The sequence below is a fragment of the Athene cunicularia genome (genome assembly GCF_003259725.1).
Source record: "Athene cunicularia isolate RWA chromosome 3 unlocalized genomic scaffold, athCun1 chr3_part1, whole genome shotgun sequence".
Lineage (NCBI taxonomy): Eukaryota > Metazoa > Chordata > Aves > Strigiformes > Strigidae > Athene > Athene cunicularia.
This window is the reverse complement of record NW_020799097.1, coordinates 60,140,591-60,155,656: the sequence shown is the minus strand read 5'-3', so window position 1 is coordinate 60,155,656 and position 15,066 is coordinate 60,140,591. Positions and strand designations below refer to the sequence as shown.

Here is a 15,066-nt window from a genome sequence, read left to right as displayed (position 1 = left end):
CTCTTCTATCATTAGTTCGAATTAATTTCAGTTGCAGTAACAAAGCTAGAGGAGTACCAGAGACCTGGTTGTTAGCTAGTTTTATCTTCTTCCTTCCCACTCCATGACCTGCAAAACAACCTAATCTTCCATGTATTTGTGTCTGACTTTAAACATACGCTTTATCCTACTACTTTATATGTATCTTTAAGATGGCATAAAATTATCTTTCCAGCAAGCTTTGTGTCTTTTTGAAACAAATTTCACCCACCTCGTCTTTAAACACCTTGCCATGCTCTTCACATCCTGGTAAACTCCGTATAAATTCAGAGACCTGCCACCAAAGTATATAACAAAAGATTTAGTGAGACCAGTGTCTTCCCAAAGTAGTTTTTTAGCTATTGTTTTTACAGCCTTATATTAGATGTTCCACCTTCTTCTGCCAGTGCGTGGAATCATGCAGCTGGGTGTTTAAGGACAGGATTCACAAATCTGCAGACAAGAGCGCATGCCACTCTTGTCCACAGGACATCTGAGAGTGGGGTATGTCTACTCCCTCAGAATTACTTGGGTTATTATATTCATGCAGATCAAGAACCATGAACCTTGTCTTGATGAATCAATTCTCACAAACTGAAATGGTTGCTGCCTTCCTCTTCTTTATTCTTTACAGCACAGAGATTAACAAATCCTTTCTTAAAGTTCCTGTTTCTTTTTTCTCGGATTAGAGAAGATCTGATCGTTCCAGCTGCAGAAAACTGCCTTAGTCATAGGTACTTTTGAAAGTAAAGCAGGAACTAGACCCTGTCTGTCCCCAAGCATTATTACATACTTGAACAGGGACAGGGCTCTAATCTTGCGATCAGGTGTCATGGACTCACTGTAACCATACCATCCCTCTCTGCACTATAGTCTCACTCTCCAAAACAGTAAGTGACATCCAAACCATGCACTAGAAATAGTTCCTTGGTCCATGCTGATCCCTAAACCATTTCTCCAGCATGTCTGTTTAGGTGCCAGATGTTATTAGTGTTCACCTTGAACACCTGATCTGCTGGGCCATGCATTCAGCACTTTTCTTTCCCTTTTTAACCCCACTGAATATATACATACACACACAAGTATATACACATGTATATTTATCTGTATCTATACCTATCTATACATATATGAATTAATACTTACTGCTTCTAGGGCTGGATGGCAGCTGAACAGACATTTTGGGGATCTGTTACATCTGATTGACTCTAATCCTGTGAGTACTCATGCATTATTGTTAATCTGTGGGGCTAATCTAAAACTCTGAATCAACCAAACTTCAAGGGCAGCAGCAGTGAGGGGAAACCTACCTCATCTGTACTCCACTTAGAAACTTTACTGGCTGGGATCCCAGCTACACTTGGAAGGAGCTTGCTCTGCTGTTCCCAGCGCAAGGGTAGGCCAGGGATTTGCAACTTGGAAGACACAATAACTGGTTGAGAAAGAAGCCTCTGTGTGTTGGGTTCTTCAACATCTTCAACAAAAGGAAGCAACAAACAAGCATTAAATCTCTCATTCAGTGATGAGATCAGTCACAGTCAATACACATGCATTTCTATTGATATATATGGGCCTCCCTATACAAGCTGTACAGTTCTGCTTATACCATATTAGAGGAGTACCGTGACTTCTTTCGCTAGTATGACTGTAATTATATTGGCTCTATATAAATGTGACTAATCCTACATGGGAGAAGTCTCATCCAACACAACACACTTCTATGCAGACACAACTGTTGGCATACCACACCACAGGTCAAGTAATTTTAAATATTTTGATACAATACATCACACCCACATTTAATAGTTGTACAGTAGTAAAAGAATTAACTTAATTCCAGGTTTGAGCTGTTCTAACTTTGTCAAAAGCAGCACTGCACTGCTACAAAATTTCAAGTGAATCAGTTGTACAGTTCCAGCCCACACAACATTTATGCTTCATCCACCACAAAATGTTTTTCAGTTCTTCTGAGGAAAAGCCACAAATGTCTGCAAATTCCCTGCTCCCACTTTAACTGAACGTTTTATTTGGAAAATAACATTTAGCTCCTCCGTGCTGCTATGGGTTTTTTTACAAGGTCATTTCCCTTTTTATCTCACTTATCCATAATGGAAGGAATGAGCTTCCATCCCACTGGCCTCAAAGGTAATGTACCAGTGGGAGGGTGGCTTCAGCCACATCCTGCTGTTGCTGCTGCTGTCTGGAGAGCAACAGCAGTTGCAGATGTGTGTAGGAGGAAAGAGTGAAGAGGCATGCCTCAAATGATGTCAAACTGCGTAAGACATCTCCACTCATTTAGATCCACTGCAAATGCAAAAGCAACGTGCCTGCTTCATTATGAACTCAGGCCTGAATGCTTCCCAATTGTCAAGTAAAATTGTGGAAGATCTCTGGAATTCATTTCTGAAACAGCCAACAAGGAACCTATGCCTAATATTCCTTACTGCCATGGCTTCATGCAATCACTCACAAATCCCTGTGCTATTTTTGTTTGGATCGCTCTCTTTATTACAGTTTCATTCTATTACCATTTTTGGGAAGTTGCTATTATTTACAGTTCTTCTTATCCTTACTGTTCTAGTTTTCATACATTTGTGCCCAACAACTAGGGCATAAGTTCCTATTATAGATTTTTGCCAGCACAGTGGAACTGTTCTAGAATATATAATGTGGCCAACATAGGATATGATTGTGTTGTTCTGCTCCTCCAGCTTAGATTTTTCTCACTTTCAAGTAACGTTTTATTTAAAATATTCATTTTACATCAATGTTGATTATTCAAAAGTTGACTCTTAAGCCATTTAGTCAGTATTGTCACTCCACTGATGAAATTTTTAAATAGACTCCTTAATTTTTTCCTAGCATCATACTCTTACTCCTGGAAGTGAGTTCCCTAGATGCCTGTTTACACTTCACTGTTACTCTTCAAATGTACCTTAGAGCTTCTACTACAACTAAAAATCTCAGTGAGAAAGAGTCTTATAAGGCAGCAAGCATGCTGAATGTAAAGCCTATTTTACTGAATAATATCCTTATTGTTCCCCTGAAACCCCTCCCTATTCTTATCCCCTAATTTCTTCTTTCTAAACAAAATCTCTTAGAGTTGAATATATAAATATTTTGCTTTTCTGTTGTCCATTCACAAAACATATAATGCATTGATACTGCAACATAAAGAGCATTTGACAATATTGTGTGAAGAAAATTGCAAGCAAATTGCACTCCATGTTCACACATGTTTAAACATATGTATACATAAGGATAAGAGCATATAGGTACATGCATAGTGAACAGCAGCAATGACAGTTAAGGATACCTATCTCATATGTCTTTATTTTCAATAGTTTATGTGTCAAATCCTAACAGTTCCAGATGAAAAATCTATGCTGGGTGTCTGTCCATGTTGTGTTTTTCTGGAAAACTTGAAGCAAACACAGGTCAACTGGTTATGAATGAGGTTAGCAGAAATTAAGTTTACTAACGTGACACTGCATGATGCTAACCTTGTACTCCATCTATTCACATTTAAGAGCTCTATTTATTGACATGGAAAGGAATGCAGTGCCTAATGTCTTTGAGGATGTGGGCAAAAATACCTCTGTTTCTCAGCCTGTGCCATATCTGCCTCACAGGTAAGTTGAACAGCACAAAAGAAGCATGTGAAGGGTCAATTCACCCAACTAGATAGAGGAAAAGAAAAAAAAAAATCCCCAACCCTGCAGCAGATATAACCACATCCTGATAAAAGGAAGTTTAGTTTTAGTGTAACTTCTTACAAAGGACAATGCAAAGCACAAATTTTGGCTACAATCTGTCTGTAATACTAGACATGTAGAAGTTCTCTGTACCCTTATGCTTTGGTATTCCTTGCTTTGTAAGCCCTGCTTCCCATAGAGAGGCAATCTGTGTTCACGGGCCAGAGAAAATATGTGATGTACTCCAATTTATGTCTCAATTTAGACATTTAGGAGAACAGTAACGTGAGGTGCATCGTGGGTTAGCCAGTTTCATGACAGAGCCACAAAGAGCTCCTTGAACCACATAAATGAAGAAACCAAATCTGCTTGCCAGCTCCACATGAGATAGCAGAGCCAGATGCCGTAAGTTCACACTTTTAACCCTGATCACTGTTCCTTGTTGACATTTTTCTTCAACATCAGCCCACGTGCCTCTGCATTCTTCTTCATATTTAATGCCATCATGTTATCATTCTCCCTGAACTATATCTTCCTTAATTCATCTCTATCTTCTCAGTGAGTTACCTCCCAACAAAATATAACCTAATGTTTCAAAGAAGCTAAATGGCAAACACTTTCTGGCATTAATGAGAGACCATTACCACTGGTCATTCCCTCTTGTGTGTTCTAGCTCCCTGCATGTGGAAGGTTTTGAAGCAAAGAATTTGTGTCCGTAAAACAGCTAGTATGATTTCATGATTTCAGTGGAGTTCTTTAGCTCCAAACAATCTTTCTCCAAAAAAGGAAAGATAGCAGTACATGTTTTATAAAGCATCAGTGGAAAACTAGTCAAGTGAGCATGGCAAAAGTAGGTTGAACAATAATAATGTAAGTGACATGAAAAAACAGGACAACAAGCAGAGGTACCAGCAGTCACAGCTCACAAAAGTCTGCATAATTGCAATTATTTTAGCTTGAGATTTCCATGACTATGACAGCAAGAACTCGGTGATCCATTTTCATTCTAAAGATTAAGTAGTATGGCATATATAAACAGATAAGGGCACAAAATTATGTGTATAAAAAGGAGATAAAAATGAGAATTTTTGTTAAACAACAATGTAAGTGTTTTAGTTTTATAAAGCTAATTATGTAAGACCCTACACAGAAATTAACCTAGTAAGCAGAACTTGTTGGTGAAACTTTATCCATACAGTGAATTCTGCCAAACTCAAAATGCTTCACAAAATCAGGCCAGTTTTCCTAGAATAAAAATGAACTGCAGACAACTGAAAATGCTCTGAACGATATTATATTTTTTGTATTGTGTTATATAATGCAAAGTCAACATCAAAAAGGTATGTTTCCATTCTGCTGAAACAGAATACTTCAAATGACCAAAACCGATTTTTTTTCATCTGCTTTAGAGATTATTCTTTCAATGCCTCATTTTCCCAGAATTCTGAACTATATCATGTTTCAAAACACCGTAACAACTTGAAATTTTTTACACAGCTCTTGTAATAGATGAAATCTTTCATATTTCACATGCTCTTCGCAGGGCCTCTTAAATCTATCTGAAAAGTGCTAGCAGACAAATGTTGTTTTAAGACAAAAGAAATGTATCTGAGGTTAATAATTAAAAACAAACGACTACCTTTATTTTATCTTTATGCAATGCTCTACTAGGCTCATTTCCTGGGTTTTACAAGGATGAGCTCACTTAAAAGGTAAGAAATGCAGCCCTTAAAGAACCACAGTTACTTGAGTCTCAAGATTTTTGATGAAAGCCTTGCAAATTTTGTGTTGCACAACAAATTGCTGAAAAAACATCTAACAATTTAAGGAATTATATTATGAAATTATGACATTTAGCTTCTCATTGAACTTGCATGAATTAACAAAACTATTGCAGCAAATGCTGCACTGAAACAATGCACTGACTCAGTCTAATAACTAGCCTGACATACTGAGTTTCACACATGCAAAATAATTATGAAATGTAAGACTGTGACATTCTGAATTTGTGCTGTATTCTTTCTAAACAATGAGGATAAAAATGAATAATGAACAGCTACCTCAATCTATTCAATTGGATAAGTGAACAGCCAAGGGTTTTGACACAGTACACACAATCACAGAGAATCACTGAACCAAAGTAAAGCCCATGCTGGAAGGGTTTTTTGGAGACCTACGATGCAACCTTCAGTTAAGAGCAGGGCATCCGCCTAAGTTATACAGGGCCCTGTCAAGATAAGTCCTAAGAATTACCAGCAAGAGAGATTTCACCTCTTTCCTGGGCAGCCTATTCCAATTGTTCTCATGTTAAGAAGTTTCTTATTATTCAGACAGAATTTCCCCCGAAGCAACTTGTGTTCATTCCCTTTTTTTTACCACCACAGCCACTGTGCGTCCTGCAGGACAAGGTAACTCCATCTTCCCTGTAATTACCTTCTAGTTACTGGAGACTGTGACGAGACTCCTCCAAGCCTTCCCTTCCCAAATTCCTTCAACCTTTCTCTATATGTCAAGTCCTTCAACCACCTAATCATCTTGGTGGCCCTCCACAGGACTGTCTCCAGTTTTTCAGTGAAATAAAAACTGTAGCCATCCCTCTGTAACACTCATGAAAAAAAAAGGGCCTGTTCTGCACGTGGATTGCTGGAAAGTATCAGACTGCACAACAGACTGAGGTTGGGTTGAGTAAGTCACCTGAACTTTATGTTATGCCTGTAACATGTAAATGCTTTAACTTTCTTCCAATACACTTTTTAAGCAACAAGTAAATGCTATACCTTTATAACTCAGACTGGTTTAATTGCCTATTTTTAAAAGTCAGTGGAAAAATATTATTGAAATGAAACTTTTTATACCAGTATTCATTTTGCACTCATCTTTACAACTGCGATAAAGTTCCTGGCAAAACCTATGACGATTACAAGATAAAGAAACATTGTGTTAAAAGTGTTGCTGTCAAGAAATTTTTGGTCACAGTGAAAATGTCAAAAATAAGTAGCAATGCAGTTTCATGATGAACCTCAAGGAAGAACATATTTGTTTAGTTCTGCAGATTTTAATATAAAACAAATTAAGTACTGCCAATTTACCTTTAATTTCATTTGAAATGAGCAGCTTATTTTCTGTCTCCTCTTCTTCACACTCTTTGTTCTTTATGGAGTCCTTTGTTTGTAATATTACACTGAGGAAAATAAGATGTTCACTTTTATTAATACATCATAAAAATCACTAAGCATGATGACATCTCTTGCTAACAATGCTGTTAACACACCAGGATTCCCACACAAAGGATGTAGTATCATAAAATAAAAAAAAGAGAGGATCTAATTTCTGACTTACACAGATGGCATAACTACTGACATGAATTCCGCAATGAAGGCTCAAGAGTAGTGTAAACTGATTACATAATTCCTATCAACACACTTGACTTCATAACTGAAACCAGAAAATATACAAATGAAGGCAGAAGATGGGAAGAGTGAATAACATATATAGCTGCATCTCCTACTGGTTACCCAGGCCATTTTCAGGAGCTGTCTGAAACTACACCTACTCCTTCTTTTCTGGCCAACCTTCATCTCCACCCCACCCCAATTACTGTACTATACTGACACATGGTTGTGCAGCTATTTACGTTCCTATGAAAATATCTGTATTCTTTTGTTCCTGTTTTTGCATTACTTCTTATCCAGCTAAAAGAGCCACTCTGCCTGCTGCTGTGGCTGCTCCTTCAGCTTTGCCAGCCCAAACAGCTGCAAAGAGGGAATGCCTTCCCCCTACTGAGAAAAATGGGTCAGGAGAGGTGGAAATAAGAGAACTTCTCAAAGGAGGGTGGGGTGTATTTGCATCTTATAGTCAGCCCCTGGGAAGTTCCTTTTCAAACTCTGCCTTCAGAAGGTATTTCCAGCATGGTTTCTTACAGAAACTAAGCTTATATCAACTGGCTGACATGATGTGTCTATTTATTTCCTTTTGCTTTTTAAGAACTTGAGAACACTTCGGCCAATTCTTACTAAACCATTACAGATGCAGAACTCTCAGATACTAAGTACATAATAAACATTTTCTACAAATAGGCACCAGACAGAATGACCTTAAAGTCAAGACTACAAGGAAGCCCACTACATGAAACCCATGCTTTACTATCTACCAGAGAAGCAGTCAACAAGAACCCCTTTACACATGTCCCAAACACGGATAAAAAGCCAAACTAGAGCTAACACCAAGATTAGCTAACCACAAAACACAAATTCAAAGAAGAAACAGACCTGTTTAACTCAATTGTTTACATTTATATTATTAAATACTATTTATATATTAAATACAAATAAGCAATTTGGAATAAAACAGCTTGGAACTGCAAGTTCACTGACAGCAACAGAGATATATTTAACACACTATAAATGGTGCAAAATGAACACAATCAAAAAATCCAGCCTTTGTAGTATGGTAGGACACAAATAATAATGGTATGACAAGCAATGCCAGGGAAATGCATACAGCAGGCATGCCTTCTTGTGCCACAAAGGACTTCTTCACAGTATCCTACTCAGAAATATCACCTGTATTTATTTACTTAAAAATTATTTTCCTAACCTCTACAAACACAGAAAGCTTTTAAAGTGAGATACTACGAAGTAGTGCAATTAATTCCAAAGTCAAAGCAAATGATTACAGTAATTAAATGTAAGGAAAAGAGACCACCAAAATCTGTGAAGAAACATGGATCTTCCTATTTTCTTGAGGACAATTTTCATAGCAACACACCCAGAAATTTTATCTCACTAGTTAAATACAAGATAGTATCACAAATTGAAGGTTTTAAGGAAGGGGCTGGAAGGAAAATTGAATTTTAAGAAGTAGTACCATTTGATTCTCAAGTCTGAGTATACACCTTCCTTTACTGTAGGTATCTCCAGAGTGGAATTCCTATTACAGTGAAATTCTTTTGCTATTCCGACTATAGTATAAAGATGCTTTAAAACAAAAATTGAATATGCTGTAGGCATGTAATTTTTATTTTTAATTTTAATCTCAGGAACATTCCAGAGGGACAGACTACAGTTTTTACACACTATTATTGCAAACCAAAATTTTCTAGTATTATTGTTTGTATGCACAGATACCTCTTTACTAGTTTAAAAAAAAAAAAAAAGAAAAAGAAAAAAAAGAAAGAAAAGGATTAAGTGGAACTGGAGATTATCTGAGTACCACTTAGATTTAACACAACAAATCTCACGGCTGGCTTCGTATGTGGTTGGTTCCTCAATTAAGGTCTTCTATGAAACAAAAGACTACCTGGAATATGAAGGTATACACAGCTGTACTGAAGTCAAAAGTAATTAAATTCACACTATGAGCTCAGCAGCTAAAGAGCACACAAGTAGATATATCTATGTCTTCAATTATGCATGTGTACTTTAAATACATATCTAAAAAGATCCACTGGGCATTGCAATAACCAGATGCTCAATATTTTATAACTTTATCAATTCACATATAGTTAATGTTGTGAATGCTGTTTTTCACGCCTTTTTCAAATGAAATTTATTCAACTAAAAGTCCTCTCTGACTATGCTGGATACTTAAAGAATGTGGAAAGCTAGATGATAAAATGCAGAGTCATCAGTATATTCAAACAGTTCAAATACAAACTGCAAAGCCGCTGGGTAGTTCAAAGTTGGCACAAGACTGATAATTCTCTTAACAAAAATGACTCAATACACCAAACAGACAGCACACCTATTGGTTAATTTAGGTCTTCATAAAGGTAATACCCTCTTAAAAAATGAAAGACAAAAAAAATTTGTTCTTCAATTAAGAGATGGTCTGTAAAGTCAAAGTTTATTTCAAAAAAAAGATGATTTTACTACAAATATGGTTAGAGTGATAAATGACAACTATTAATTAACACAGGTTATTTCAAAAGTACACATGGAAATTTTCTGTCCTTTTTTACTGTTTAAATTCACTTGTGTACGATTAGTGAATGCTGTTTGTTTATGATACGGAAGTGATATCAACACTGCTTGATGCTCCTACTACATCTTTTTCAATATAACTTGAACAATAGCACCTGACTGAAATAATGTGAAAGAATGTTCTAAAGAAAGCTGACCAATTTTAAAAGATGCAAAATGCCACACATTAAATTTTATTTTTTTATTTAGCATAGGTTTTTGGAATAAAAGAAACAACAGTAGTTCAGAAAAGAAAAAAAAATTCTAGTGGAAAAAAGAAGGGAAATTGTAAAACACTGCCAAATCTGGGTAACCAAATTTGGAAAAAAAAAAAAAAAAGTTAAAAAAAAAAATCTTAGAGAGGAGTTTCAGAGGATTTATTGATTCTTAACAAAACAGTTAAATTTCAATCATCAGCTTTACTGTGAGGTATTTGCCATATAATACTAACTATCCGAAGTCTCTCGAGACACTATTATTGCTAACAATCATACAGTTCATATATTATGAACACATGATAATGTAGCTGACATAAATATATAACAAATGACACTTTTTGTTTCAGGTGTCTTCTATTTTTGTATTAAAACAGTCAATAAAATAATGCACTGATAGTGTAACTAGTTAAAAATGTGGGGAACTCTACTGCCTCACATATCCCTATGAAAACACTGTATCTTTTTAGTTTCAAAGATAGCCTTTTTATACCATACTTCCAGTGCAAGCTTGGAAACTAGCTCATGTTATTTTTTGTCAAGATACTTTGAATCCTGAGAGTTAAGGAATTACTTTTTATTTTTAAATGCATGTACATACTTGTACATGTACAATAACATATTTGTACACAGAGGTAAGGGAAGAAAGATCTCAATTTCCAGTAGTTTCGTAGTATTTTCCTTCTCTCTCTGATATGCACTTCTTATTTCTTAAATACATTGTGACACTCCCTTCCCCCCATTTCTAATATAAAGACAGCTGAAGAACTTCCATTTCCTTCCCCACTGCTGTTCCAAGAGTTCCAGACAAATCACTGTACTGCATTGCCTGGTAAGCTGCATTTTAAACTGATCAACTCCAAACAACCCATACTGTGAAAAAAAGTTATAGTTACCCAGGTGCCTTCTTTTCTTTCACATCATGTAACAGGGGTTTCTTGCAAGGAGATTTACTTTCTGCATCTTCCTGCTTAGTTGTTTCTAGTACAGCTTTCCCAGATGATCGATTGTGAACTGAAGATTTTGTACTTATATGACCAGGGCTGGGGCATTTTCTGTCACTGCTTGAAACAAAATACCAAAATGTTTAAAATGAAACACAGCTGAGTTGATATGCAACTTGTTTTCCCTATGGGTAAAGAGTCATTAATATAACTGAATATATACATGGTTTTTCTTTGTTTCTGAACTACACAGCAGTTTTTTACTTGCCACCAATAAAACTGTATACCTGGGATCTCAGAAATCACAATACAGAACTCTCTTCCCCATGAAATCAAAGGTTGAATGTTTATGAAATTCAAGAGTAACATAATTTGTCTAATTTTGATAATAAGCTATCTGCTTCAAATATTTGTAACACAAGAAAACTTTGAAGTACCATTTTTCTGCTCTCTCTTCTCCCCCTTATATATCATTGTGCAGCCAGGAGCCTTAAAAAATGTTACGCAGTCTCTTAACTGAGACAATGAAAAAAAGCAACACCTGACACAGTTCCTGCCACAGCGAACACTGCTCAAACTGTTACTGGCTTCACTGGGACAGTACGCGGGCTGCCTGTCAGAGGGTAATTAAGTCACTTCAGATTTCTACAACCCTATATTTATAGGAACAACTGAACCAGGAAGCACTCTCTGACAGCTGAGTATTTTGGTTTTTAAAGCATGAAGCTCAAACTGTCTGTCTCTGAGAATGTAAATAATTTAAAATACCATCTACTGAAAATACATGGTCATTACAGTGGGAACTGGAAGTCTTCACTATGAACATTCTCATTTTCATTTACATTAATGTAGCCCTTGAAAATAATGGAAAGCTTCTCTTCTTTTCCTTTCCTTCTTAAATTCTCTGTGTATCGCCACAGCCCAAAATAAGCACAGGAGTTGATGTCTACAATTTCTGATAGAAAACCATCATCTGAAAATCCTCATCTGGGTATCACATGCCTCCGTTTTTTTCCCAGTGCTCCTGATAGAAGCTTCAGCTACAGACTTCTGCATCGCTCTTGCAAAACTCACTCCCAGTAACTTGATTCCCCACTCCCACAAAACCAACATAATTTATAGTGGCTATTCTTCAAAGAGCAACATTAATTTACATTCATGTCAATAAGGCCACTCCAGCAAGCAGAAGAAACACAAATAAATAATTTTCTTAAGTGAAATCGACTGACAAACAATCCATTTTAAATTCCAATTAACCGCTTAGTAGTCTAGAGAGTTACGCTGAAGATGAAACCAAACTCTTGTTAAATCATACATAGTAAAATCAGTATCAGTCTTTGACAGCTCAGTGACCTTTTCGATAAGCACTGATGAAACCATTTCTTTCCTGTTGTAGATAAATAGGCAGGCCCTTCTGAAACCATTCAGCCATTACACAACTACAAATTACATTGCATAACACTGAAATAAAGTACTGCCGTTAGGCATGGACAACACTTTGATCGTAATTACTTGATTACAGGAGAGGTGGATCTTTCACTTGCTTCCACTTTTCTGTTTCTGGGGACAGGACTGGCTGCAGGCATCTCCCCGCTCAACCGGTCAGGTAAGAGGCTTTCTTTGTTCAAGTTCATCTCTGAATACGGGCAGCTGACTGCACTAGAAGTTGAAAAAGAGAAATGCCTCCTTATTCTCAGACACTTTACTGACTTCACTCAGTTCAAATGAAATGACATCAGAGGTCAGTCTTCTAGAATTAGAGGTAATCAATTAATATAATAAAGATTAGAAAACAAGTAATAGTCATAATTTAAAATGTTAATAAATTCACTGATTAAAAACCTCAACCTAAATGTTTTTCAATTTCCTTTTGACAGCAACTTACACAAAAATTTGTATTAATTTATATTACAGCATACATTCTTGAAAATTGCTTGATGAATGTTTAGCCTGCTCTCTCATACCTTTAATGGCATTTTATACAAAATATACAGGGTGCCTTTGACTATACCCAACTCTCCAAATAAAATCATACTCATATGGTTATTTTTCCCACAAAGGAGGGTATTTCTATCATGTAATGTCCATACAGAAGCTGCACTGCAAAGGCACAGTATGAGGAATGCCGCACATTCTCTTATGGCCATGAATGCCCATCTTTGCAAATGCCATTTTGTAATAATCCATTAAAAGACTGTGATATTTTCACAGTCTTTCCTGTCAATTCAACAATCCCTATGTCACTACACTCCAACTAGATAAAGAGAGAATTTGACACTGTACTTTGACAATGACTTGTAAACATTAGCAAATGTGAAAGCTGTATCTTCCACAAGGGGTAGGAAAGGGAAGAAGAGCAACACAAATCACACTGGGCTGAACTAGGATTTTGTCTTTAGAAGAATGCAATGCTATGTTCAATTGATTGGTCAGGCTACATACTAACCCTTCATATATCCCAAATTCTGTAAGATATATATGCCACAACAACAAATAACAGCATGCTCTGATTTCAAATTTTTTAAGATACAGGCTCTACTAAACATAATGCTCTATTTGTGATTCATGAGCCATGACACTAACTATAATCTAAAATTGTGCTTTTCTACTCACCAGTGTTATTACAAGGACCTCTACAATGGTAAAATGTAAAAATCCCATGTCCCTGGATTTCATTTATTTTCTTTTCAAGAATATAACTATCTGGCTTTCCATAAACTATTGCAAAGTTGTATTTGTTTCACTGATTGTTACATGCCTGACTTTCAAACAGAACTGTCTAATATAAACAAGTCTACCTTGCCAGCCATATGCCCTGCCACCTCCAAATTATAAACACTAAATAGAAACCCAACAGTTTTCATTATCATGTTTGTTTTACAAAGCACAGAATAAAAAAAAAAAAAAGTCTTTTATTCAAAATATGCCATACATTTGCCTTTTCCTTTACCGATGAAGTTTTGGATTCACAGTGTGTATGAATCAACTCCTATCATGAAATTGGACCAATAATAGTTGTGTAATTTTGGTCTTACCAACATAAACAAAAAGCTGGTGTAAATTTACATTTCTGTCAACACTAGCATAAAAGGAGAAAATTCCTTAAGGCTACACAGGCCAAGTCAGTCAGTCCTTGCTAGGGTTATTGACTCAGGAGTCCAACGGCACATCTGATTTTGTCAACTAGTTCATTTGAAAACAAGACTATCAAGTTTTGGGGTTTGTTTTTTTGTTGTTGTTGTTGTTTGTTTTTTTTTTTTAAAATCCTTGTATAGCTGTGCTGAACTGGAATTACGGAAGAAAAGCATGCCAGCAGAATATGATTTCTGCTTTTCTAATCAAGATGAGATCCCCATTTAAGGCCATTCCAAGCAGATGGTGTCCCACAACAGCCTGTACAGTGTTTTCAAGGGACATACAGCCATCCGTCCTCAGAGGATCTATACAGGTTCAGTAATCTTTGCAGCCTTCTCAGGAACTGGGTGGTAGTCCCAGGGTGGTAGTCCCAGCACCTCCTCTGAGATACAGGCACTGGAGTTTTTTGCCATGAGTACCTTCATACCAGAAGTCTACATAGCAGAGTAAGATATAGCCAAATGGATAGCTGGACTCTTAAACCACTACACTTGAAATAGGGTAGGTTTTTTGTTAATGAAAATGTTTTAAAGATATTGAATAGAATATACAAAGAAAATTTAACTTGGAGCATTTAATTTTTATTTCTGATTTCTCTTAAGCAGAATCTGGCATTTTGCTTTGGATTTATTTATATACCTCTACTTACATTTATTTTTCAACCTACTGGTTTTGTCTGTCTTAGGACTAGCCTCTGTCAGACATCTTCAAAGAACTAAAAGCATGAACTGAAAGATGGGGAAGAAAAGAACACTAGGAAAGAGGGGAACTTTTAAAATATTCTTTATACTGAGGCATCTATCACAATGATTTTTTTTTCCCTTTCAAATGATCTACAAGATAAAAGATACAGGCTTCTATTCAGAAAAAGGTTCTAAGGAGCCTGTGCTAGTGCAATTTAAGTTCTTGCTGTGACAAACTCATACCACTGTGATGAATGAAATACAATTATCAGAAACTCAGGAATATATTGGCTAATCTCAGTTCTGTCACTGCTATAAGGCAAAGTATGTAAACTTCTTTTGGCTTCCTATGCTCATAGGGGTGTTTTGAGGCTTAGTGTTTTTAAGCAGTCAGAGGGCTGTCTCAAGGAAACACT

The 15,066-nt window shown here is 36.3% G+C and overlaps 1 protein-coding gene across 2 annotated transcripts in view; it reads right to left on the bottom strand.

The window, feature by feature from the left end:
- The window catches only part of L3MBTL3 (L3MBTL3, histone methyl-lysine binding protein), a 77,294-nt gene that overhangs the window by 2,856 nt on the left and 59,372 nt on the right, over positions 1 to 15,066 (bottom strand). Inside the window, exons 16-20 of one of the 2 annotated variants that reach the window (XM_026845812.1) lie at positions 12,345 to 12,491; positions 10,785 to 10,952; positions 6,803 to 6,894; positions 1,329 to 1,492; positions 251 to 313 (exon numbers count right to left, since the gene is read on the bottom strand). In XM_026845812.1, coding sequence (XP_026701613.1) covers positions 251 to 313; positions 1,329 to 1,492; positions 6,803 to 6,894; positions 10,785 to 10,952; positions 12,345 to 12,491 — 634 coding nt within the window. The remainder of the gene's footprint in view (positions 1 to 250; positions 314 to 1,328; positions 1,493 to 6,802; positions 6,895 to 10,784; positions 10,953 to 12,344; positions 12,492 to 15,066) is intronic. The other variant, XM_026845813.1, reaches the window with a different exon arrangement.